A 23,816-nucleotide genomic window follows, 5' to 3' on the forward strand; every position below is an offset into this window, starting at 1 on the left:
TCAGTCGTCCTGTTTTTCACAAAGGCCTGGGCACTGTGCTGGGCAGGCAGATGGGCTCCTCGATCCCTGGCCAGTGGGAAGGAAGGCTCTGGTCTCCGCACTCCCACGCTGGTCCCCACCCCAAGGTGAGAGGGGATCACACTCCTCTGCAGGCAGACAGACGGGCCTGCACCCTCAAGGTGGCCTCCTGGCTGGCTATGCCAGCCCCATCCAGGCAAGACGACCAGCCCGGGGCAGCCCCTCTCAGGCCCAGCTGGGCTTCTCAGCTCGCCAGGAGCGAGCTTGGTGGGGAGCAGCCTAGACCAAGGAAGGGCCCACGCACGTGCGTTTGTCCCGCTGGCACGTGTCTGTTCCGTGGTGAAGAAATGAACCCGCGCGCCGGGGCCCCGGTGGCTCCCGCCTGTAATCCTAGCTACTCAGGAAACAGAGATCAGGAGGATCGCAGCTCGAAACCAGCCGGGGCAAATAGTTCACGAGACCCTGTCTCAAAACACCTCAACAAAAAACAGGGCTGGCGGAGTGGCTCAAGGGGCAGAACGCTTGCTTAGCAACAGCCAAAAACAAAAAACAAACCTGTCATCAGTTTCAAGAACTGATGACACCTAGGATGCAATTCCGCGCTCCCCGCCCGCGGCTCACGGAGGCCCCGCCCCTGTCCCGGCCCCGCCTCCCGGAGGCCCCGCCCCTCGCGCCCGGCCTCTCCGCACTGCCGCCCCGCAGGCCCCGCCCCCGGCCTCCCCCACCGATCTCATGTGGCCATGGCGGAACCCGAGCTGCAGCTGGTGGCGCGGCGCATCCGCAGCTTCCCCGACTTCCCCATCCCCGGCGTGCTGTTCAGGTGCGGGCGCCGGGCGGGGCGGCGGGGCTCTGCAGAGCGTTGACCGCGCTGCCGGCTCCCGGTGCGGGCGCGTGGGCGGCTCGGGGGTCCTGCGGGCCGCACGACCTGGCAGCTCCGGGTCATCAGCCTGTCCTTCTGCCCAGGGACATCTCGCCCCTCCTGAAGGACCCCGACTCCTTCCGCGCCTCCATCCGCCTCCTGGCCCGTCACCTGAAGACCACGCACGGCGGCAAGATCGACTACATTGCAGGCGAGTGGCTGGACGCGGCCCCTTCCTGTTCCCCTGGGTCTCCAGACCCTTGTCCGGCAGCCTCTGACCTCTGACCCCTGCCCTGGTGTCCAGGGCCAGCCTTTACTTCCTCTGGGGTGGCGGAAGGTTAGGGGGCACCGTGAGGCAGGGTTGTGTGCTGTGGGGTGGGCTTTGGGGTCCGCGCTTGGGGTGGTCGTGCCGGGGAGCTGTAAGGCCAGACCTGCCTCCCTGTACCGGAAGGCGCACGTGGTAGGCTTGCGAAAGGCGCGGTCCCCGCTGCTAGGCGTGTCCGGGCTGGCCGGGCCTGGAGGCCTTCCTGCCATGGGCGGCACCCCACCGGATTTTCGGCTCCCCGCCGGCATAGGCGGCACCTCCTGGATCGTGGCTGCCTCGGCGGCCTGTTGTCTCCCCACAACGTCTGACCTGAATGTCCTGGGGCCTCCTCTCGTTCCCTCTGTACAAACTTGGCTTGAAACACCCTTGGGTGCCCACCAGGAGAGGCAGCCACAAATCAGAGGGAGGAAGGCCTGAGTAGAGAGCCCCGGGAGAACAGGGTGGGCCTGGCAGACCCTGTCCCAAGGGCTGAGAGTCCACCCTTCCTGGCTCATGGTCCTGAGGGAGACTCAGCATTCCTTGGAGGTCACAGCGCCCTCTGGTCCCCTCTTCACCTCTTTCCAGAAACCCCGCTGACCACGGGAATTGGGGTACGCTTGAGTGACCCCATCACAACTCAGTCCACCTCAAGAGATGGCCAGGCTGGCTACTGCCTGTCTTGTGGATGAGGTGCCCTGAGCAGTGATGAAGGCAGGAGGTGTCCCCAAGGCTGAGGTGGAGTCTTGCAGCACAACGGTAGTCCTGGGGTGGGTATCACTGGCCTTTTAGCTGCAGCCAGCAGGACTAGGTGCCCCTTTCATAGTGGTAGCTAGTTGTCCCCTGGCCTGTCCTGATTGTCCCCATGCTGCTGTGCCACCCTACAACCCTCTCACCACCACAGGCCTAGACTCCAGGGGTTTTCTGTTCGGCCCCTCTCTGGCCCAGGAGCTGGGCGTGGGCTGTGTGCTGATCCGGAAGCGTGGGAAGCTACCGGGCCCCACTGTGTCTGCCTCCTATGCACTGGAGTACGGGAAGGTAAGCCAGCTGGACGGACGGCCAGCTGAGGGCAGGGCCTGGCCAGTGTCCTTCAGTTCTCCAAGTCCGGAAGCATGAGCTACACAGGGGCCTGAAGTGAGGCAGCTGTGGTTACAGTAGATGGGGAAGTCAGGTTGAGATGCAGGGCCAGGCTCACAGCCAGGAAACATTGTTGGGGGGTAGGGAGCAGGTGGGCAGGGGAGTGGTCACCCATATAGGCTCCCAGGCTGCAGTGTCCACTTCCTGTGCACAGGCTGAGCTGGAGATCCAGAAAGATGCCTTAGAGCCTGGGCAGAAGGTGGTGGTTGTAGATGACCTGCTGGCCACTGGTGGTAAGAGCTTCCCCCAGAGCAGACCAAGCGGTCCCAGAGGGCCAGACCTTGTCCTGGGTGCTTGGTGGGAAGGGGTGCACTTTACAGCTTATTGGTGACAAAGGGAAAGCCTTATTGCTGTCCCCTCTCCTTTTCCCCACGTCCAGAACACTGGGTCTCTTCAGCTTAGGTTAGAGCTGGGGCCTCACCCCACACCCACTCCATCTGCAGGAACCATGTGTGCAGCCTGTAACCTGCTGAGCCAGCTGCGGGCCGAGGTGCTGGAGTGTGTGAGTCTGGTGGAACTGACCTCACTGAAGGGCAGGGAGAAGTTGGAGCCAGTGCCCTTCTTTTCTCTTCTGCAGTATGAGTGACTGGGGACTGTTGCCCTTCTCCCACTCAGTATCTCCAGCTGGACCAGACAATGGCTCAGCCCCAGTGCCTTAAGTGACCTCCAGGGGCCACTAGCCACCCTTCTGACATTGTCTTGTCATTTCTCTGGCTAAGGAGTTCTGACAGTGCCAGTGTCCACCACCAGGGCCCTTCCTGCAGGTTCTAGAAGTGCCAAAGCCTGGAGCACAGACACCCCCACTGCTTCAGGCCCAGTCACCAGACAGCAATTATGATTTGAGTAAAGAGCTTTGCCACACACTGTCTCCTGTCCTGTCATCACTATCTATCTCAGTCCCCTAGGACCCTGCCCAGTATTGCCCATTTGCAAACCCAGGGTTCATTCACATCTTTCCTTTTTGTAACCTGTGCTGGTCTGAGGCCTTGCTTACCTAGTTCCTACAACAGCAGGGTCAAACATTTAAATGAACTTAATGCTGACCCATAAGGCAAACTTTTATTTGAATCTTACGCAACTCAAGCTTTATAAAATGCCAGCATTTTTCCCTCAGGCTTTAGAGTACTTAAAGTGTGAATTTTTAGACCCTCATGATTGTGCTCAAATCTGGTCATAAGTCCACAGTTGAGTTTCTTTTGCAATAGAGGCTTCTACACACAAAGTGGGGAATGTCGCGCCAGCGTGCAGCAGCTTTGGGTTAGTGTTGACTCTGGCTTTCAACAGGACCCCAAGAAGAGCTTGCGGTGGAGGGGCCCCACAAGCCTTGCAGATGAACACCACAGTGTCCTCTGCCATATGAACACAGGTGCTAGGACTAAGCTGCAGGCATGGGGGAGGGGAGGGGGACATCATTCTGCCAGCCAATGTCCAGTTCCACATGGGCAGCAAAGCCCCAGAGCCCAACGTAATCTCAATGCACCCACATGGGCAGAAGGCCCTCTGGTTGCACAGGCTACCACCTGTGCCTGGCCTGGGACCCCAGGAGACCTGGGAGGGAGGCCCACAGCGCATCCATCATGTTGGTGAAGTGAACATGGGGGACCCCACCACACGGCCGGTGCTGGCTTACAGCCCTTCAGCTCTGGCCTGGCGGGCGAGCCGTTCAGTGATGACGGCCAGGTCAGCGGCCTTGTCCAGCTTGATGTAGGTGTCAGTGCGGATGTGGTGCAGGCTGAGCCAGTCTGGCAGCAGCTCGGACAGCAGCAGAAGGTGCCTCTCCATCTCTCCTGCGGAGGGTGGGCAGTGAGCAGAGTCCCACCATATAACGCATCTGGGCCCTCCAGCCTAGCCACCCCACGCTGGGGCCTTCAGTCCCACCAACAAGCCTTCCCCACACCCATCCTGAACCACGTTTCTAAAAATACGGAATGCCTACTGTGTGCACTGGCTCCAAGCAAAGGCCCAGGCTTGGGGTCCCTGGGCAGTGCCCCCAGGAAGCAACAGGCCAGAGGCCACCAGCCTATGAAGGCGGGAGGCCATGCAGCTCTGGGACCAGCAGTCCTGTGCGCTCGAAGCCTGGTAACCAGTCCTTGGAAGGAGTGGCCACTCCCACAGGGCCTTGGGCAGCTGAGAAGTCACACCTCTGACTTCAGGGCAACAGTTTTGAGAGGGCCAGGCCATAAGGAAGTCACCTGGGAGACTGGGAGTTGGACAAAAGCTGGGGGAGCCAACCATGAGGAATGAACGGTGCCTGACACAGCAGTGCACACAGCTGGCACCAATGCACATCTGGGGAATGGAACAACCCACAGCCGACACACCTGGCCAGGAACAGGCGGATGGGCCCAGCTTCTGGTGGACACTGTCACATCCACCCTGCACCCCACCTCAACCTGCACATACCTAGGCTCAGGGTGGCACAGCAGCTGCCCACCATCCTGGAGCAGGCCACCTCCATGGTGAGCGCAGGCTTGCGCTCAGCCACAAAGACACTGCGCAGCACCCGTGCCAGCTCGGGCAGCCGCTCCAGCCGCTGCAGCCGCAGCTCCTGCTCAGGCCGCCGTGTCATCTGTGCCAACTGCTTCTGGGCCTCCTTGGCACGGATCTGCACAGGTGTTGGGGGGCAGCAGGGAGGTCAGCAGCAGCAACAACAGGTCACCACAGCTCCCACCCAGCACTGAACTCACCCGCTCCAGCAGCGCCTGGGACACGCCCTTCAGGGCTCGGGGAGAGGCAGCAGGTGGGGTGGCTGGTGGGGTGGCAGGCAAGGCTGGGCTGGGGGACCTGGGGCTACTGGGCTCAGCTGAGTGCAGAGCCAAGTGATTCAAGGCCTTCTCCATCTGCAGGTGGGCACAGGTCAGAGGGGAGAAGTCACAAGAGGCAATGTGGCGCAGCCAGGCCAGAGAAGCCCAGCTCTTCCTGGACCCCCACCCAGGGGCCCCCAGCACACTGGGTGGCCTATGGTTCTCCACTCCTCCCAATAGACATACACAGATGACCTGGGCTGTTCCCCACGAAGGGCAGGTGGCACAGGGCACATCCTATCAGCTCTCTGGGCCCTTGGCAGAGCCAGATGGTGACAGGAACCCCAGGACAAAGAGCCGAATCAGGGCGCAGCCAGCCTCACCCTGGGTGACATGAGGCTGCGGGCACGGGCCAGCACCTCCTGGGCAGTGGTGAGTTTCTCTGTGGTGGGTGGCTGGGGAAGCTCGGCTGGTTCAATATCAGGCACTTGGTCCACATTGAAGCGCGGGTGCCAGCGCGTCAGCTGATCCTCGGGCACTGCCATGGGGGGGTTCAGGGAGGCTAGAAAGGCCTGCAGAGGATGGGATGGGTGTTGGGCTACCCAACTAACTCCAGGTGGACAGCCATTTAACCCTTCTGTGTCCAGGCACCGGGCCAATAAAAGAAAGCACCCTGCCACGTACACAGGCAGCACTCACTAAATTCCATCAGGTCTGAGGTTACTCCTGAGAGCCCAACTACAGGGCTCCTAGAAGCCTTTGCCCAGCTCCAGCCCACTGTGCCGCAGGTGCTAGCAGATGTCCAGCCAATCCCTCCCCACCTCCTGAGACAGCGTGGCAAGGGGCTTGAGAGAAACCTCCCAAACCCTATGCTTGCTGTTGGCGCAGTCCTCTGGGCCTGGTTAAGACAGAGCTGCTGGTGCTGAACGAGGGGCTTGGCCCTCAGGTGAAGCCGACTTTTCCTATGATAGGGACTGAGCCTGCTCACTGGCTTTGATCAGCTGAGTCTCACCTTGTGGTGCTCCTTGACACGCTGCACCAGGTTCTGGCTGAAGACCTGCCGCCGCTGCAGGAGGCACGAGGCCGTGAGCTGGGGGACAGCACCACCAGGGTCTGCGGGGAGAGTCCAAGCTGACCCTCAGGCCTGCCCAGCCCATGACCCAGGTCCAGGTCTGGGGCCAACTCATGCCCACCCTCAAAATGTGTGAGTCTCAGGTGCAGAAACCCAAGTCTAAGGTGAGCGAGTGTGGCCGAGGCCAGGCCATGGGGCCGGTGTCCAGCACTCACCCTTGTCCAGCAGTGGCTCGATGGTGAGCTGGTAATCAGATCTCTTGGTGCCGTCCTTGAAAGTGGGCACATTGCGCTCCTGGCGGAAGCGGTAGGACATGGGATACACAGTTTTGATCTGGCCCACGTTGTGCTCCTCAAAGCGCCTACATGAGGAGGGGCTGGGTCAGAAGGAAGCAGGCAGGGCCACAGGGGACACTGAGGACAGGCCGAGCGCACCGCAGGCCACTCACTTGCGCATCATGTCCTGGACACCCTGCTTGACCTTGGCAAAGGTGACAGTCTCGGAGCGGTTGTGGAGCATGCCCACGATGGTGTCCATGCTGCGGAACATCTCAGCCAGCACCTGGTACTTGTAGGGCAGCACGAGGCCCGGGGGCCCCGGCTGGGCCAGGGCATGGAAACGCTGGTAGGCAGGCACCATCTCGCCACTGTTGGAAGGCACGGGCCTCATCAGACACGTCAGACCATGCTCCTCCAGCACCCAGCAGCAGGCCGCAGGGCCACGGGACCTCTCAGCCAGGGCTGCAGAACTGCACACACCATTTTCAAGACCCTCCCAATGCCCCCTCCCCACTTGTGAAGCCAGAGTTAGGGAGAAGACAAAAGTCTGGTCCACACGCCAGCTCTGCCTCACCCACCCAGTGGCCTGGCCCAGCTTCCTCAGTTCTGAGGCCTGGAGAAGACAGGGCAGTGATGCACAGTCAACATTCAACACCCACAAGCTGGCCATGCTGTTCAGAACCTGCCACGGCAGGACTGACCACCCCCCCTTTCAGATGGTGGCCTGGGTGTGGAGCTGGCAAGCAGCACAAACTGGGGCCTGTCTGGGTGATATGGCTTTGCATCCTGCTGGCCACACTAGCTCTCTCCCTGGAAGGAGTAGCCCCCCAGGCCTGCCATCAGCTCATACTCCCCAGGGTACCTGACCACCCACTTAGGACTCACCATGGCTGCTCTGCAGGTTCCTCAGCCTCCTCCTGGACTCTGGCCCTCAGAGCCTGGACCCGAGCCCCCAGCTCCCGTGCCCGCTGCAGGCAGGACCGGAACTCAGAGATGGAGTCCTTCGCCAGGACCTGGGGACACAGAGCACTGTCAGGTCAGGCAATCACTCCACAGCACCTCCCATGGCCTGACCCTGGTCCAGCCTCCTCACCTTGTCCTGCTGGAGTGTGGGGTGGGGCAGAGCACTGGCTGACACAGTGGCTTTCTTGATCCTCTTGCCCAAGGAGGGAAGAGTGGGGGTGCTGGTGGCAGCTGGGGAGCTGGTGGCTGGGGTGCTGGTGGCGGCTGGGGAGCTGGTGGCATCTGGGGAACTGGTGGCAGCTGGGGTGCTGGTGGCGGCTGGGGAGCTGGTGGCATCTGGGAAGCTGGCGGCTGGGGAGCTGGTGGCAGGGGTGCTGGTGACAGCTGGGAGACTGGGACAGGAATCCTAGCAGGAAGGAAACCATGGGTGAGCACATGACAGGACAGGGATAGGGCTGGCTTGCACAATCAGAACTGGACTGTGAACTAACTGGACACCCCAGGATCAGGAGCCAGAATGTTGGGGTTGTGCCTGCCCATCAAGGTCTTCCCTGAAGCAGCCAAGAGGGGCCGGCCGACCTTGCCTGTTCAGCCGGTTCATTCTTACGGCAACCTCCGGGACTGAGCCCTGGCCTAGCTTTGAAGATAGGCCAGGCTTTCCCAGCCACCAGCTCAGTCAGGCCCTAGCTGGGACCCTCCCGCGGCTCCTCCCCATCTCAGGAGCCACAAGGCTCAACTCCTTGCAGGGCACCGGGCGCCGCAGGTCCCCCGAGACCCGCGTGCGCACCCTGCGTGCTCCAGATGTTGCGGACTCGCGGTGGCTCGGATCCCCTCTGCGTCCACCGGCAGGGGTGTCCTCCCCCGGGGGCTGCCCCTCTCTCTCCCTCAACCCGTCTTCCTTCCCTGCCCCCTAGCCTCAATCTCTCCGGCCTCGGTCCTTCCACCCCGCCCGGTCCCCGCCTCACCGCGTCGTGCAGCCGCAGCCTCCGGCGCGCGGGCGGCGCGGGCTGATCGCTCCCGGGTGCGGCGGGCGGCCGGGCGCGCTTGCGGCTGCCGGCCGGGGTGGGGACGGGGTCTGTGAGTCCGGCGGGGCTCGGGGTGCGGCAGACCGTCTTGGTCCGCGGCACGGCGGGGCCTGGACGACGGCGCGCGAAAAAGTCGGTAACACGGCTCTGAGCCATGGCGCGGGAAGGCGCGCTCGCACAGTTTTCGCGCGGTTTTCGCGGGGTTTTCGCGGCGCCGGCTCCGCCCCGTCCGGGCCGTACCATCGGGCGGAGCGCGGAGAGGGGAAACCGTGGACGCATCGGCGCATGCGCACTAGTGTGCGCCTTGCGCCCAGCCGCTCCAACGCCCGGCACCGCCCCGCTTCGGCTGCACCATCGGGCCGAGTACGCGGGGGGGGGGGGGCCGTACAAGACGCACGTGCATTGGCGCGCGGCTGTGAGGCCACTACGCATGCGCCCTAGATGTCGTTTCCGCGCATGTCCACGCTGTCACACGTATGCCGCTCACTTCCCGCGCGTAATTTGCACTCGGGAGCGCGCCAGAGTCCAGGCGCGTGCGCGGCAGGAGCGTGCCAGGTTGCCCCGGCGCCCACTCGAGCCTCACCGCGCCGCGTGTCCCGCGCGCCAGGCCGAACCTGGCAGAACCGAGCGGGCCGGCACCGAGCCGGGTATAGCTGTCATCGGGGGAAGGGAGCTGCCTCGGAATAACTTGCTGGCTCCCTAACTCTCTGCTTCACATTTGCCAAATGAAGAAACACCTGGTCTCAGACGCAAAGGCAGCTGGACCTAACCACAAGCGAGGGAGGGGTCAATATCCGTCTCCCGGCGTGATCGTTGTCCCAGTCCCTGTCCCGCAGAGAAAAGCCTAGGATGGGATGGGGCCAGGAGGCCCCTCCAGGCCTGCAAATCGCCGAGCAGACACGACCAGCATTTCGTTTCTCCTCTGCCTGCCAACCCACCAGCCTGACCACACAGTGCTGCACTGCTCCTGCATGGGCGTGAGAAATTTAGGGAGGCCACCCAGGAGGGGGATGCGCTTCCCACCCCCCCCACCTGGCTGCAACAAGCACAGCACTGCCAATCATTGCCCACTCCTTCCTCCCAAAACTCCTGAGAATGGCCGTGCTGTATGTACTGTCATTTTGGCAGAAGCAGGGCCTAGGGAGCCCTGAGTAGCTCTGGGAAGAAGCTGCACCAATGACAGATAACAGTTCACAGGGGGCTCCTAGAATCCAGAACGTGAATCTAAAATATGCCCGCCCTGTGAGATGAAGGGCCAAGGATTTAGAAGCTTCAGAAGAGGTTTAGAAGTTTGGAGAATGGGGGTGTGACTGACATTCATTCCTCATGACCAGTAAATAGGATGCCCCATGCACTGGGGGTCTTTATGACCCTGCCTCACACTATAGCCAATGTCGGTTCTGGTGGCTCAGGGTGCAGCCATGCCAACCATTCTATATTTTTAATGTCACCCCTGGAAAGTAGAACTTTGGGGTGACTTAGCCTTGTCGCTTCTCAGATACTTGCCTTGCTTTGCTACAGTGATGGGTTTAGGGGCCACATTTATACGGTGGGACTAAGATGAGAGCCAGTAGCTCATCCCTGTAATCCTAGCTACTTGGGAGGCTAACATTGGGAGGAGCAGGGTTCAAAGTCAGCCCAGGCAAATAGTTTGTGAGACTCCCCAGTCTCCAAAATAACCAGAGCAAAATGGACTGGAGGCATGGCTCAAGCTGTAGAGTGCCTGTTTGCAAGTGTGAAGCTCTGAGTTTAAAGCCCAGTCCCACCAAAAAAAAAAAACCAAACAAACAAACAAAAAAAACTATACTATGGGACCCTGCCTCTGGCCACAGCTGATTGGATGAGTGGTACACAACTGAGCCAATCAGATGCTTTTCTTGGGACCAGAGACTCCAGAGTTGGAATCACTCATCCAACTCTGAGGTGACAGCCACCTTCCTCCGTGTATCTGGTGTGAAGACCGACAGCAGACCAACTTGTGTGGACCCAGAGACAGACAGTCAAACACGTATAACTCAAACAATTTTACTCTTCTTTTTTTTTGGTGGGGAGGGGTTGTGTTTTTCAAACAATTTTAAATAGGCTCCCACTTGGTCTCTTGTGAGGCCCTGGCAGCTCTCCACCATGCCCTAGATTTTAAGGAAGTGGCTAATTTCTCCCCACACATTTTCCTCTTTTTCTTAAAGTGTCTGTGACTAGGTTTCTCTTCTAACCCAAGGACCCTTGATTAAAGCATAGTCATAAAGGTCGATCCAGATGAGGCTGGATTAATAGAAATACATAGTCTGGAACAGCAGAGCTGAAAATGCTTTTCTTCCCAGTGCGGTCCAGTTTCCACTTGAATAACCATGTTGGCAGATAGATATGGAATGCTAAGAAGACATGATCTGATTAGACTGCCTCCAAGGGAGAGACTAGATAGCAGAAGGGCTAGAATCCTTATCTGTGGATGTTTACCCTGGAGAAACGTGGAGATTGGAGTCTGTGCCTTATTCAATCAGCCAATATTTACAAATGCCCACTAGGCGTCTGCCTGCTGAGGACCTATTACAGGGTGAGCTGCCAGGGGCCAAGGATGCCACCAGGTTGAGAACAAGGAAGACATCACCTCATCACCATCACTACCACCACCACCACCACCGTCATCACTATCACCATCACCACCACCACCGTCATCACTATCAACATCACCACCACCACCACCACCATTGTCATCACTATCACCATCACCACCACCACCGTCATCACTATCAACATCACCACCACCACCACCACCACTGTCATCACTATCACCATCACCACCACCATTGTCATCACTATCAACATCACCACCACCACCACCACCATCGTCATCACCATCACCACCACCACCACCACCACCACCGTCATCACTATCACCATCACCACCACCACCGTCATCACTATCAACATCACCACCACCACCACCACCATTGTCATCACTATCAACATCACCACCACCATTGTCATCACTATCAACATCACCACCACCACCATCACCATTGTCATCACTATCACCACCACCACCATTGTCATCACTATCACCATCACCACCACCATTGTCATCACTATCAACATCACCACCACCACCACCACCACTGTCATCACTATCACCATCACCACCACCATTGTCATCACTATCAACATCACCACCACCACCACCACCACTGTCATCACTATCACCATCACCACCACCATTGTCATCACTATCAACATCACCACCACCACCACCACCACTGTCATCACTATCACCAACACCAACACCATCCCCACCATCACTATGATAACCATACTCAGATGATTAGAATCGCCATAGGTCCTGAGTTTGGCCCACAACCGTGCTCTGACCATGCCTACTTCCCTAGGACCCATCCCAGATCCCTGCGAACTGCTCCTTGCCAATCTACTCAGTCCATACTGTGTTATGAACAGCTTCCCCTAGCTGCTGTCCACTGCATCCTGGTGCCATTCATATGTAACAACACCAACAGCCCAGGGCTGGACAGTGCTTCACAGGTTTCAAAGCCATTTCGTGAAACAGTAATAGCCAGCCTCTGCTGAGGGTTGCTTTGAGCACAGCCTTGCCCCCCATGACTGGAATGCCTTGCCAGTCTCACCCTCAAAGTAAGCCTGTAAGTAGTGCCCATGTGCGGATGAAGAAGCCTAGATTTGAGGGGTGCAAAACTGGCAATCTAGGGGTCTGGCCTGCACCCCACTTCCACCTCTCAATTGGCTGCTCTCCTTCCGCAAGGGCACAGACAGAAAGGGGTGACTGATGGGGAGCACATGCTTGTGGGATCCCCTGGGTCCTACAGACAGCCTGTCAGTCACTGCAGCCACGGGGGAGTGTTTCATGGTCTTGGCTTATAACTTGAGGTCTGTGGCCAAGTCTAGAGGAGCTTTCACCTTCCATGAAGGCTTCTGGGTCTCAGCCAGGATCCATCTGCACTTGGCTCCCTGTCTGCCAGACAACCTTGGAATCCATTACGGGTGGGACAAAGCAGGAGGGTGGAGAAGACACTACTGTTGCCCAAGTCACCTGACCTGGGCAGTCTTCTCTCCTACCCAAGCCTTGACCTCCTTATCTATACCAGGGGATCTCCTGGAACCTGTGGCAAGGGTCCTTGGAAAAAGGAACTGAGTTTTCCATATTTGTGTCGATGACAAATACCCTCTTGTCACAGTTGAAACAGTTGGTTTCAGAGTACCAGGATGGGGAGAGGGCTAACTTTACCCCACACATGTGATTTCAAGTTTTCTAGTAGCTACATTTAAAAAGCAAACAATCAGGTGGCAAGAATTTTAATAATGTTTTAAGTTTTATCTATCATCTCCAAAATGTTTTCTTTCAATACATAATCAATATAAAATTTGTTAGTGGAGTCGGGTGCCAGCGGCTCACGTCTATAAACCTAGCTACTCAAGAGGCAGAGATCAGGAGGATTGAGGTTTGAAGCCAAGCCCAGGCAAATAGTTCATGAGACCCTATCTCAATAAAACCCTTCACCAAAAAGGGCTGGTGGAGTGGCTCAAGGTGAAGGTTCTGAGTCCAAACCCTAGTACTGCAAGAAAAAAAAGAAAAAAAAAAGAAAAGAAAGAAAGTGTGAGGCCAGTGATGTCACACCACCACCACCACCACCACCACTATCACCACCATCATCACCACCATCACCATCACCACCACCATCATTTTGGTTGAATTTACAGTTCCACCTCGACTTGCCGCATGGCCTCAGGTAGGAACCTAACTTCACCACACCTGATTCCTTTCCTATAAATCGAGGTACAATGCTTTCTTTCCTAGGTGGAAGGCAGCAGGTCAGGACTTGGTGGTGGTAGTGGTGTGACAAGAAACGTGGCTGGTGCTGTGTCCTTGGCCCTGCCCTGTGGTCCGCACAAGGGGTCTTGAGGTGTCAGTCCGGGCTTCATGGCCCCACCTCCCACAGCAGGATAGCAGCCCACCTGGGCCACATGTGGAACCAGGACGGTTCCTGAGCTGCAGAGTCCTCAGTGCCTGCACAGCAAGCAACTGTCACAGCACCAGCTTCCTGCCCACATAGCCAGGTCACCTTGGTGGAAGTCATGGCAATTGCAGGCTGTTTCCTGGTTGAGTCTCTTGGATCTTGGTTCAGGTACCCTGCATGGGGACCTCCAGCCAGCTGGGCTAAGGCACTGCTGTCTCTTCTCTGGCGCCTGCTGCCATCACTGCCCACCAATGGCCAGTAGCTGTAGTCCCTCCTTCTTGGCAAGGAGTCTTTGAATTATTGATAAGAACTCAAGAAAAATGCTTGGAAATATATGAATAACTTATTAACACTCTGGCAGTGCCCTGGATTACTCCCCAGAACAATGGTGCTTATTCCAGGAGGAAGGCCACTGACCCTGAGGATGGCTAAACATGTGAGTCAAAACCAAGGGTCCTCCACCTACTCTGGCGAGGTGGGCATCTCCTTTCCATCAGGCACCACTAGGCAACTAGTGATGCCTGAACCACATTTGAGGATTCTCCTGCAATGACTTTGAAGGCCTTGTTTCAAACCAGGGTAGGCTGACACCCACAAGTACAGGATGTGGTCTGATTTCAGGAGCTCACTGCCTAGCAGAGATGAAAGCCAGCTTAATGCTTAAGAACTCAGACCACAATGAGACAGATTATCGGTTATTCAGCATTATTAACTGAGCTCCTACTATATGCTGGCACAGTGCTAGACTTGCAGATGCATAGGAGCAGGGGTTCGGGCAGGGGGTGAGCTCTGGGCAGGAAGCAACATTTGGAAGCCTGGGGTGTGGGGGTCTCAGAAAGTGAGGGCAGAGCTCCAGGGTGAGGCCTGCAAGGTCTGCTCAGCCTCCAGGAGCATTTGGTCTCCTCCCCGCCCCCAGGGCAGTGAAGCCTTACATTGAGGAGAGAAGAGGCCAAATTTCATATTTTAAAATATTGCTGAGATCAGGAGCCTGAGACTGAGAGCCTGAGTGAATCTGGGAGTCAGAGAACAGCTGATACAGTTACTAGTGTGAAACCCACAGCATGTGGATCGAGGTGGACAGCAGTCAAGATGAGGTCAGACATGCTAGGATATGTGGCCACACCTGTAATTCCAGCGCTCAGGAGGCTAAGGCAGGATGAGCTCAAGTTCCAGGGCAATCTGAGCTACAAAGTAAGACCCTGTCTAAAACAAACAACGATGAGGTCAGACACCAGCTTGTGCAGGTCCCTGCATGTGTGGCCTAACCTCACAAGACACTCAGCACCTGCGCTGGAGAAATAGGAGTTGACCAGTGTCTAGGAGTGGTGGCAGGTGAGATGTGCTGTGATGACAGGTGAGGACAGCCCAGGCCCAGGGGTTTGAAAGATGGAAGGAAAGAACAGCTTCCAGACAAGAGGCCAGTCATGGCCTCTGGACTCGTGTGGTTGGACGTTTGTCCTTAGAGATTAGTGAAGAGAATTTGTCAGAGACAGAAGTCCGAGATGGCCCATGATTCCTCAGGACTGTCAGGCCAGTGGCTAGACCAGGAAGGACTTGGGATACCACAAAGGAGTTTGAACTTCCTCCTGAGGCTGGTGGCAGGGAATCAGTGTGCAGGTTCATATTGACAGTAGCCCCTCTGCTGTTGTGCAGAGGATGGGCAGGGTAAGGGGAGGCCTGGAGGAGACCGCCGGGCGTGGGGGGGTGGCAGACTGCAGAGCCTCACAGTGACCAGCACAGAGTTTCAGCAGCTCCCTCTCTCCTCACACCCTTGGTTCAGCCCTGCCTGTGGTGAGGAGGTGGGGCACATCGCAGGGAAAGAGGTCCCAGGCTTCCTACCTGGCCCTGGGCAGGACACAGCAAGACAGATGGTGGTCAGCCCTGAGTCCCTGCAGTCTGAGGACAGAGCAACCCTCCCCATCTTCCTTCCTTGTCCATACCTAACCTGGAATTTTAAAGGGAATTCTTTGCATTCCTGGCTAAGGCGGAGCTGGAATGATTCCTGAGGGGGTGTTGAGACTGCTGGCTGTGAGCTGGCTGAGCCCCACAGATATCCAGGGCAGATGTGCAGGTGCAAAGAGGAGGGGAGAAGACCTGTGGAGACCTCAGCTCTGGGTGACGTGGCTCGTAAAGGGCAACTCAGTCAGCAAGGGAAGCCTGGGTGTTTTTCTTTCTCTAGTGTTTACCTGGAAACTCTCCAGGTAGAAACTGCTACACACTGTGACATCTTCATCCCTGGTGCTGAGGTTGGCAGCAGGCACTGTGTGGGTGGGTAGTGTTGCTTTGTCATCAGATGTTTCCCCGATAACACAAACCTGCCATAATTAAAGACAAAGTCCACCATGACTAAAGGCCAGCTCTGTGCAGGAGGTCAAAGGAAATGGGGGAGTTCAAGCGAGTGGTGATAGCCAGTGGTCAGGGTGTCCGTGGGAAGTGCTGTGCTCAGTGGGTGTGAGAGGTGTTGTCCTGGCTGTGGAGTCTGTCCTTTCCTCAGGCACCTGCTCTTGGGACTGCCCAGAACAACACATGCTTCCTTGGTGGCAGCGCTCGCTCTCTCCCTCTCGTCATTTGGCTTTTGGGTTTATTTGTTTTTGGGGGGAGGGATAGAATCCAGGACCACATGCATGCCAGCCAAGCACTGTACCTCTGAGCCACATTCCCAGCCCAGGTGGGTACTCTCTTAACTGGAGTGCCCGGGAACAGAACCAGAGCCAGAGGCTCTTGCTAGGATTCTGTCAGGACTGGGCATACAGGGAGCAGTGCTAGGATCCAGGAGAACCAGGCAGGATGGACATGACCATTTAGGCTCTTTGGTTTGGTTGTCTCCATGCGCCGCTGACAGCTCAGGCTCACACAAGTGTCCTCTAAGGAGCTCAGTACTCAGGAATTACCCACCCATTACCTCTCATCCATCCAATGATGGCTGTGCCCTCCTCTGAAGTGGGCACGGGGTGGGTCCCAGGCTTCTCCTGCCTCCTTACCAACACAGAGCTCTGGGCAGGCAGCGGGGACAAGAGGTGAGTGTAGGAAGGTCACAGTCAGAGTTAGGGGCTGCTGTGACATCGTTGTGTGTTGACACACTGAGCTATGGCTTGGTGGCACTCTGCAGTGTCTTCTAATGAAGGGCCTAGCCTCAAAACTCTCTGGGGCACTGAGTGGCCCTTGTTTGAGAGGGTGGTATGCTAGCCCTCAGACCTGTAAGCATAAGTAGCGATACCCCAGGAGGCGGGGCTGTCGCAGTGTGGTGTCCACTGGGCAGTTAGGAAAGGCTGGCAGGACAGGGCACTCCTGAGGCACTCAAGAAGAAGGAGGAGTTTGGGGGCTAGCATCTCAAGTGGAGGTGACAGAGGGAGGTGCTTTGGGGGTTTCTCAAGGCCTATGGTGCAGGCCCTTTGTGGATGAACAGTGAGGGGAGTGTGGTGGCTCTGAAACCCGTGGGTGATGGCCAGCATCAGGTGAAAGGACAGCAGGGACGTGATCAGGCTCCCTGCCCCTCTCTCTAGGGCCTAGATGGCTCAGAACCTTCCCCTCTCTGCTCTGTTCCTGGCCAGAGCCCACACAGCATGAAAGGAGGCTCATCCAGGTCCTGCTTCTCACTGTTTAGACGGTAGTCAGCAAGAAGGCCCTGTCTATCCCTCCCTGATTGGCACATGACATCCTTTAGCAGGACCATCTGGGGTGATGGCTAGGAGACAACAGGGTACCCTCAGCATTAAAAAAAAGCCTGGACAGACAGACAGGCACAGTGGCTCACATCTATAATACCAGTTATGTAGGAGGCAGAAATCAAGGTGCAAGTCCAGCCCAGGCAAAAATTGGGTGATATTCCATCTCAATAAGCCAGGTGTGGTGGTACAAGAGACTGGTCCCAGGCAAAAAACACAAGACCCTACCTGAAAAATAGCTAAAGCAAAAAAGGTCTGTAGGCATGGTGTAGTCCAAGTGGTAGAGTGTCTGCCTAGCAAGTGTGAGGTCCTGAGTTCAAACCCCAGCACTATAAAAAAATAAAAACTAAATAAAAAAGCCAGGACACTAAGGGCCTAAGACCAATATGAAATAGGATCCAACACACACTCAGGCTGGCTGGCCAGCATTGCAGGGCCTTCCTGCAAAAGAGGAAAGAGGGCGTGCCCTCAGTCGCTCCTCCCCCGAGCTGGCCCAGACCCACACCCAGGGCAGTGGGCAGGAAAAGGATGCATAGCAGGGGCGGCCAAGTCTGCACACAGGCCAGTCACTGCCCTTTTGGCTTGGAGCAGGCCCCCAAGAAAGGCAGCAGGGACAGGGTGGTGGCAGCCTGCAGGAGGAGGCCAGGGAGCACTCACCAGGGCTGGACAGCAGGCAGGCAGTGGGATTGGCAGTTTGGCTTCCTTCTATCACCCATCTGGTCCCCACTGTTGCCTGGGGTGGGGGACGGCTATTCTCTCCCAGAGAGGGCAGAGCAGCCACTGCTGCTCCAGAGCAGCGTAGGTCAGGGTTGTGGAGGACTGGGCAGAGATCATCTAGTTGTAGCTCTTTGTGGCCTGTCTTGAAGCCCCTCTCATTGTGTGTCCCAGTGGCAGTCAGCTGAGGGGGCAGTGGCACATTTGTTTGGTTCATGGTATGTAATGTGCATCATCCATCACTCAGTTTGGACATCAGCCTCTGATTGGCGTGGGGCCTGACCATCCATCATTCCATCTACCTGGGCTGTGGTTTTAAAAGCCCAGATGCAGTAGTGAAACCACTTACAAACTTCTAAATGCCAGGTTCATTTGGAAAATGCTGACGACTAGTTGAGCCATCTTCATCCCCATTTTCCTCACTGCAGTTGTGGGCTTAAGGGCCCACCCTCCAAAAAAAAAGAGCTCCTGGCCACAGTCCCCTGTTGGCATGTTTCAAATTAGGGTGTCAACTGCTAACCTTTCTTTTTTCTTTTTCTTTCTTTCTTTGTGGTACAGGGCCTCATGCTTGCTAGGAAGGTGCCACTTAAGCCATGCCTCCAGCCCTTTCATTTGCTTTTTTTAGAGACAGGGCCTCACTACCTTCACCCAGGCTGTCCTTGAACTCTTGATCCTCCTGCCTCCACCACCTGATTATCTGGGACTACAGGCTTTTGCCACCATGCTCGGTGTCAAGTGTTAACCTTCTAACTCAGCCAGACCAGTAGGCAGGTTCCAGACCCAACTCTAAGCCATCCACAGTGAGCTGGCAACCCCACTGACCCTTGTTCTGTTGTTACCAGAAGATCAGCACAGCTATTTTGATTCTTGGTAAGAGAACATTTCAGGCAAGACATGGAATGTAGGAAAAGTATAGTTTATTAACAGTACTACAGTTTAAACTGGGCACAGTGGCTCACACCTGTAATCCTAACTACTACTTAGGAGGCTGAGATCAGCAGGATCTGTGGTTCCAGGCCACCTTGGGCAAAAAAGTTTGTGAGATTCCAGTTCAACGAAAAAAAAAAAAAAAAAAACTTGGCATGGTAGCCCTTGCCTGTCAGCCCAACTATAGCAGGAAATGTAAAACAGGAGAATGGAGGTCTAGGCTGGCCTGGCCAAAAGTAAGACCCTACTTCAAAAACAACCAGAACAATGGTGTTGGAGGAGTGGCTCAAGTGGTAGAGCACCTGCCTAGCAAGCATGAAGCCCTGAGATCAAACCCCAGAACTGCCAAAAAATAAAATAACCACAGGGAAAAGAACTGGAGGCATGGCTCAAGCTGCAGAGGGTGTCTGTGTAGCAAATAGAAAGTCCCAAGTTCAAACTCTAGTACCACCAAAAAAAACAAACAAACAAAAAAAAAAACAAACCACCAGAATAGCAAAGTTTACTAGACTAGAAAGGCACCAGAGGTAAAAAGTGGGTCTCCTCAGAAAGAGACTGAGAACAACGATCACTTCTACATCAGCCCAAGCTCTTACTGAAGTTCAAGTGGCTTAGAGCACCAAGTCCCTCCCCAGAACCAACCTACCGGGAGTGACTGACATCAAAGCGGTGAGAGAGAATGACGACGTGTTCATTTGCGGAATCACTTTGCACGTTTAGTTGCTTGTGACCACTTAAGAGAAACCTATGGGGTGGGGCAGGAGGAAATTTAAATGTACAGTGAGATTATAATGACAAGATAGTGGGCCAAAGGCAACTCTCTATCACAGTAGCCCACCTTAAATAGTTTAGACCAGAACTGGGTCTTCATTTGTAAGCAGGGGCGGGGGACATAACGATAAGTGTGCTTTGCAGAGCAAAGGTGATCTTGAGGAGGGTCCGGCCGCATCAGGCCTTCTCCTTATGGGTCCGCACCAGGCCTCCCCTCCTCTCCGCTGGTTACGTTGGGGTCGCTTATGTTTTTTTGCAGGTGTTTCACAAAGACGTGGAACCAAAAACCTAGATCTAGAAAAGTTTAATGTGCTTTCCTCAGAGCAGGAAGGCAGGAAGGAGAAGGCAGGTGCTCTGGGCCAGTGCTGGCTGGCCAGATGAGTGTGAGTGTGTCTGTCACTGCGTAAATTAGTACAGTCCTGAAAGGCAGGCGAGGGCATACTGTTTTCCAGGTACACTCCCCACATCAGTGTCGTGTCCCTTGACCCTCTCAACTCTAGGGGGCTTCTGAGGCCCTTGGCCACTGACCCCGCCAGGGAGAGGAAGTGGGTAGAGAAGGAAGCTTGGTGTGTGGGGGAGGGAATGACCTCATCCCCTGGAATGGTGTTTCTGGCAGGGCCCTGCTCTGTGTTTGGGTAGGACTGGCCGCTTAGAAGAACCCTGGGACCTACAGACAGGAGCATATAGACAAAGCTGTCCACCAATCAATTCCTCTTCATTTCCAGGAAAGGGGGCCCGGGTAACCTGACTGGAATGTACTCAGGGAAATGAAGTAATAACTCCCCAAATATCACCAAGGCTCTGGCGAGGAACCAGAAAGCAATGTGCTGAAGAAAGTCATGGGGCAGCCTCTGGGGAGGTGGGGTGGAGGGAGACTTAGCACAGGCTGCTCCAGTTTGTTTCAACCAGGCTTGTAGATCTTAAAATTGTTTCTTGTGGAAGCCAGGTGCTGGTGGCTCACACCTGTAATCCTAGCTACTCTGGAGGCAGAGATCAGGAGGTTTGTGGTTCAAAGCCAACCCAGACAAATAGTTTGCAAGATTCTATATCAAAAATATGCAACACAGGGCTGGTGGAGTGGCTCAAGTGATAGAGCATCTACCTAGCAAGCATGAGGCCCTGAGTTCAAACCCCAGCACCACCAAAAAAAAAAAAGAAAAGAAAAAGAAAAAAAGATGCTATGGTAGCCCTTCCTTGAAATAATTCCAATCCTATCAATAGTAGTAAAGTGGATAGATAAATTTTTTTAAAAAAATATGCAACACAAAAGAGGATTGGTGGAGTGGCTTAAGTGGTAGAGCACCTGCCTAGCAATGTGAGGCCCTGAGTGGTAAAGTATATCATAAATGTAGCATTTTAACAATTGGGGTTTTGGGGTTGGAACTCAGAGCCATACCTCCAGCCTGAGAACTTTTTTTTCTTCGGGGTGGGGGTGGGACTAGCATTTGAAATCAGGGCTTCACACTTGCAAAGCAGGTGCTCTGCCACTTGAGCCACATCTCCAGTCCATTTTGCTTTGGTTATTTAGAGATGAAGTCTCCAGAGCTATTTGCCTGAGCTAGTCTCAAACCATGATCCTCCTGATCTCAGCCTCCCAGTAGCTGGATTACAGGCCTGAGTCACTGGCACCCAGCTGAATTTGTCTCTTCTAGATAGTTTATAAAATTGGAATCATGCAGTATTGTCCCCGTATCTGCTTCACTTATCATGTGTCCAAGGTTCGTCCTTGGACAGTGTGGCCAGCACTGCTGTCAACATTCACCCTCAGTGTTTTGCTTAAACACCTGTTTTCTTCTTCTTCTTCTTCTTCTTCTTCTTCTTCTTCTTCTTCTTCTTCTTTCTTCTTCTCCTTCTCCTTCTCCTCCTCCTCCTTTTTCTTCTTCCTCCTCTTTTTTTTTGTGACACTGGGGTTAGAACTCAGGGCCTCAAGCTTGCTAGGCAGGTGGTCTACCACTCCACCAGCCCTGTGTCCCACTCCTCTTGCTCAGCTTAATGTTTTCAAGGTTCACCCAGGTTGTAGATTGGGTCAGAGCATTCTTCCTTTTATGGTCAATAAAGTTTCATTATATGGATGGATCACATTTTCTTTATCCTTTCATCCAGTAATGGACAATTGAGTTGTTGCTGCCTAAAATTACTATTTTTTGCTTGGTGTTAGGAATCAAACCCAGAATCCTGCATATGCTAGGCAAGTGTTCTACCACTGAATTCATTATCCCACCCCACCCTCTAGCCCTTGGTATTTTGATACAGGGTCTTGCTATGTACCCCAGGCTGGCCTTGAACTCTCAATCTTCTTGCTTCTGCTGCTTGAGTGCTGGGATTATAGGTGTGTACAACCATGCCCAGCTAAAATTACTTAAGTATAGATTAGAAAGGGTGACTTGATTATATTATTATCCCTGGGAAACAGGTGAAAACCTGAGTAACAAATCTCAAAGTCCCTCTGGGAAATATAGTCTTGGCCCTTCATCTCTTCTCAGGGAAGCTGAGATTATTTATTTATTTATTTTGGTGGTACAGGGGTTTGAATTTGGGGCTTTGTGCTTGTAAGGCAGGAGCTCTACTACTTGAGGCACACTTCCAGCAACCAAATTACTATTTTAAACAAGTTTAGAAAGGCCCCTAAGCAGTGGGCTGGAGGACAGAAGTGGCTTTGGACTTGGGATAAGAAAGGCCTAGCTTGTCCTCTGGCTAGTGGCTTTCTCACTTGGCCTTCAATGTCCTCCTTTGCAAAAGAGGTTGGATAGAAGAAAGTCCTAGGGGCTGGGGATAGAAAACCCTGGGTTCAATCAATCAATGAAGAAAGGTTCTCATTCCTGAACAGGTTATGGTCAGGCATCGATGAGAGAGGTGCAGCTGGTTACACCAGGGTTGTGGGCTAGGAAGGCTCACTCTGACTCTGTCTGCCCCACTTCTCCCCACCTGGCGAGCAAGTAGAGAAGATCTGTTGCTGAGTCCATTTTGCTAATTCTGTTTTGTGAACAGGTGATACACATATGTATCAGACATGAAGGCACACACCAAGGGTATCTCATGGAAGACTGTCTCCCTTCTAGAGTAGGTGGCGGCCATGCAGGCTGGGACTGCACTGTTCCATGGGAGGGCTCCTGTGCCTTTTTTCCAGTTGTAATAGTGTATCTTAGAGAGTTACCTATTGATACACAAAGGGTGCTTGAGTCTCTCTCAGTGCTACATTGTATCACACTGCAATATACCTTTAAATTTCTTTGACCAGCTCTTGTGAGTGGTCATCTTTTGCTACTTTTAACAATTCTTGGACACACACGTTCTGTTTCTTTAGTTCTGAGACTTCCCTCTCTTCTGAGCGACTATTTTGGAGCCAGATCAGAGAGTGGGTATCAGAGAGAAAGTTGTGTTTGAGCATTAGACTTCCTGTGAAGGTCTGCATCTCTGGCTTTTTGGAGAGATGGAGGGTTGGCTAGTGCCTTGAGGCTCAGTGGTGACCACGCTCTCTTCCGGTCCTTCCAGCTCCTACCCCCAGCCTCATCATTCCCCAAAACAGCTGAGTTGGGTACCTTGGACTGGATTCAGCTGCAAGGTCATGGGCTCTTCTCCTTTCTCCTTTCCTGCCCACCTTAAGGGCAGATGGAGGCCAAAGTGAGACGGCCTGGGTGAGGTGCTCTGTACATCTTGGACTCAGGACTGGGCTCTCCACTCAAAAGGACAGCAAATGCTGTGCTGCAGTTATTACTGTCTGTAGCAAACTGATTAAGGCCAAGCCACATGATGGCGACAGGTGTACCCGTGAGCAGTACTCAAGCCCCAGTCCAGACCCGCAATAGGTCAAAATAGGCTGGCGGCTGTGGAAGTCCTGAGTCTTCCACCCCAACCACCAGGCCTGGTCAGCGTGGCCGCCAGACCCGCAGGCGGGAACTCGGAGCCACCCACAGGCCCCAGGGGGCGCTGTGTCCTAGCGTCTCACGGAGCAAAGCGAAAGGCACTCTGGCCACGCGGGGCGCAATTGCGCGTGGGTGCAGCTGGGGGAAAGCTGGGCCCCAAGAAGCCTTTATGTATTGCCCCTGTCCCAACAGCCCAGGGAGAAGCGTCCCCGCCCACCGCACCCAGACACCCAGTGGCAGTGCCAGGCTCCCCGGAGGGCGGGGGTCTTCTCCGGGCGCGCGCGGGGCGGGGGTGTCCCGGGGCCGAAGCGCCCGCCAGCGCCTGGAGGCCCGGCGTGCGCGCGGAGGCGCGGGGCAGCGGAGGGGAAGCCTGGGCGCGCCCGGCCGTCGGGGGAAGCGCGGAGGCGGGCACGCCGGGGAGGGCGGGGGGCCGAGCTTATAAAGGCCCGCGGGCGGGCGGGCGGGCGGGCGGGCGGAGGGAGGGAAGCGCCGAGCCG

The 23,816-nt window shown here is 55.4% G+C and overlaps 2 protein-coding genes across 4 annotated transcripts; one reads left to right on the forward strand and one right to left on the reverse strand.

Moving 5' to 3' along the window:
- Nucleotides 1-703: 703 nt before the first annotated feature.
- Aprt (adenine phosphoribosyltransferase) lies at nucleotides 704-3,181 on the forward strand. Of its 2 annotated transcripts, none has more exons than XM_020173529.2 (5): nucleotides 704-838; nucleotides 982-1,088; nucleotides 2,083-2,216; nucleotides 2,470-2,548; nucleotides 2,759-3,181. In XM_020173529.2, exons 1-5 carry the CDS (start codon nucleotides 759-761, stop codon nucleotides 2,899-2,901), a joined length of 543 nt encoding a protein of 180 aa, XP_020029118.1. In that variant the 5' UTR covers nucleotides 704-758; the 3' UTR covers nucleotides 2,902-3,181. The 2 variants fall into 2 exon arrangements, with proteins under 2 accessions (XP_020029118.1, XP_073911578.1); XM_074055477.1 differs by having other exon boundaries at nucleotides 2,695-2,833.
- A 174-nt stretch (nucleotides 3,182-3,355) lies between these two features.
- Cdt1 (chromatin licensing and DNA replication factor 1) lies at nucleotides 3,356-8,603 on the reverse strand. Of its 2 annotated transcripts, none has more exons than XM_074055476.1 (10): nucleotides 8,338-8,603; nucleotides 7,503-7,778; nucleotides 7,295-7,422; nucleotides 6,580-6,777; nucleotides 6,347-6,492; nucleotides 6,072-6,172; nucleotides 5,443-5,631; nucleotides 5,003-5,155; nucleotides 4,719-4,920; nucleotides 3,356-4,102 (listed from the first exon to the last, which is right to left on the reverse strand). In XM_074055476.1, the coding sequence occupies exons 1-10, from the start codon at nucleotides 8,551-8,553 to the stop codon at nucleotides 3,942-3,944; spliced, it is 1,770 nt and encodes a 589-aa protein (XP_073911577.1). In that variant the 5' UTR covers nucleotides 8,554-8,603; the 3' UTR covers nucleotides 3,356-3,941. The 2 variants fall into 2 exon arrangements, with proteins under 2 accessions (XP_073911577.1, XP_073911576.1); XM_074055475.1 differs by having other exon boundaries at nucleotides 6,580-6,879.
- Between the last annotated feature and the right edge of the window lie 15,213 nt (nucleotides 8,604-23,816).

This window comes from Castor canadensis, chromosome 15 (genome assembly GCF_047511655.1).
Source record: "Castor canadensis chromosome 15, mCasCan1.hap1v2, whole genome shotgun sequence".
In the NCBI taxonomy this organism is placed as follows: Eukaryota; Metazoa; Chordata; class Mammalia; order Rodentia; family Castoridae; genus Castor; species Castor canadensis.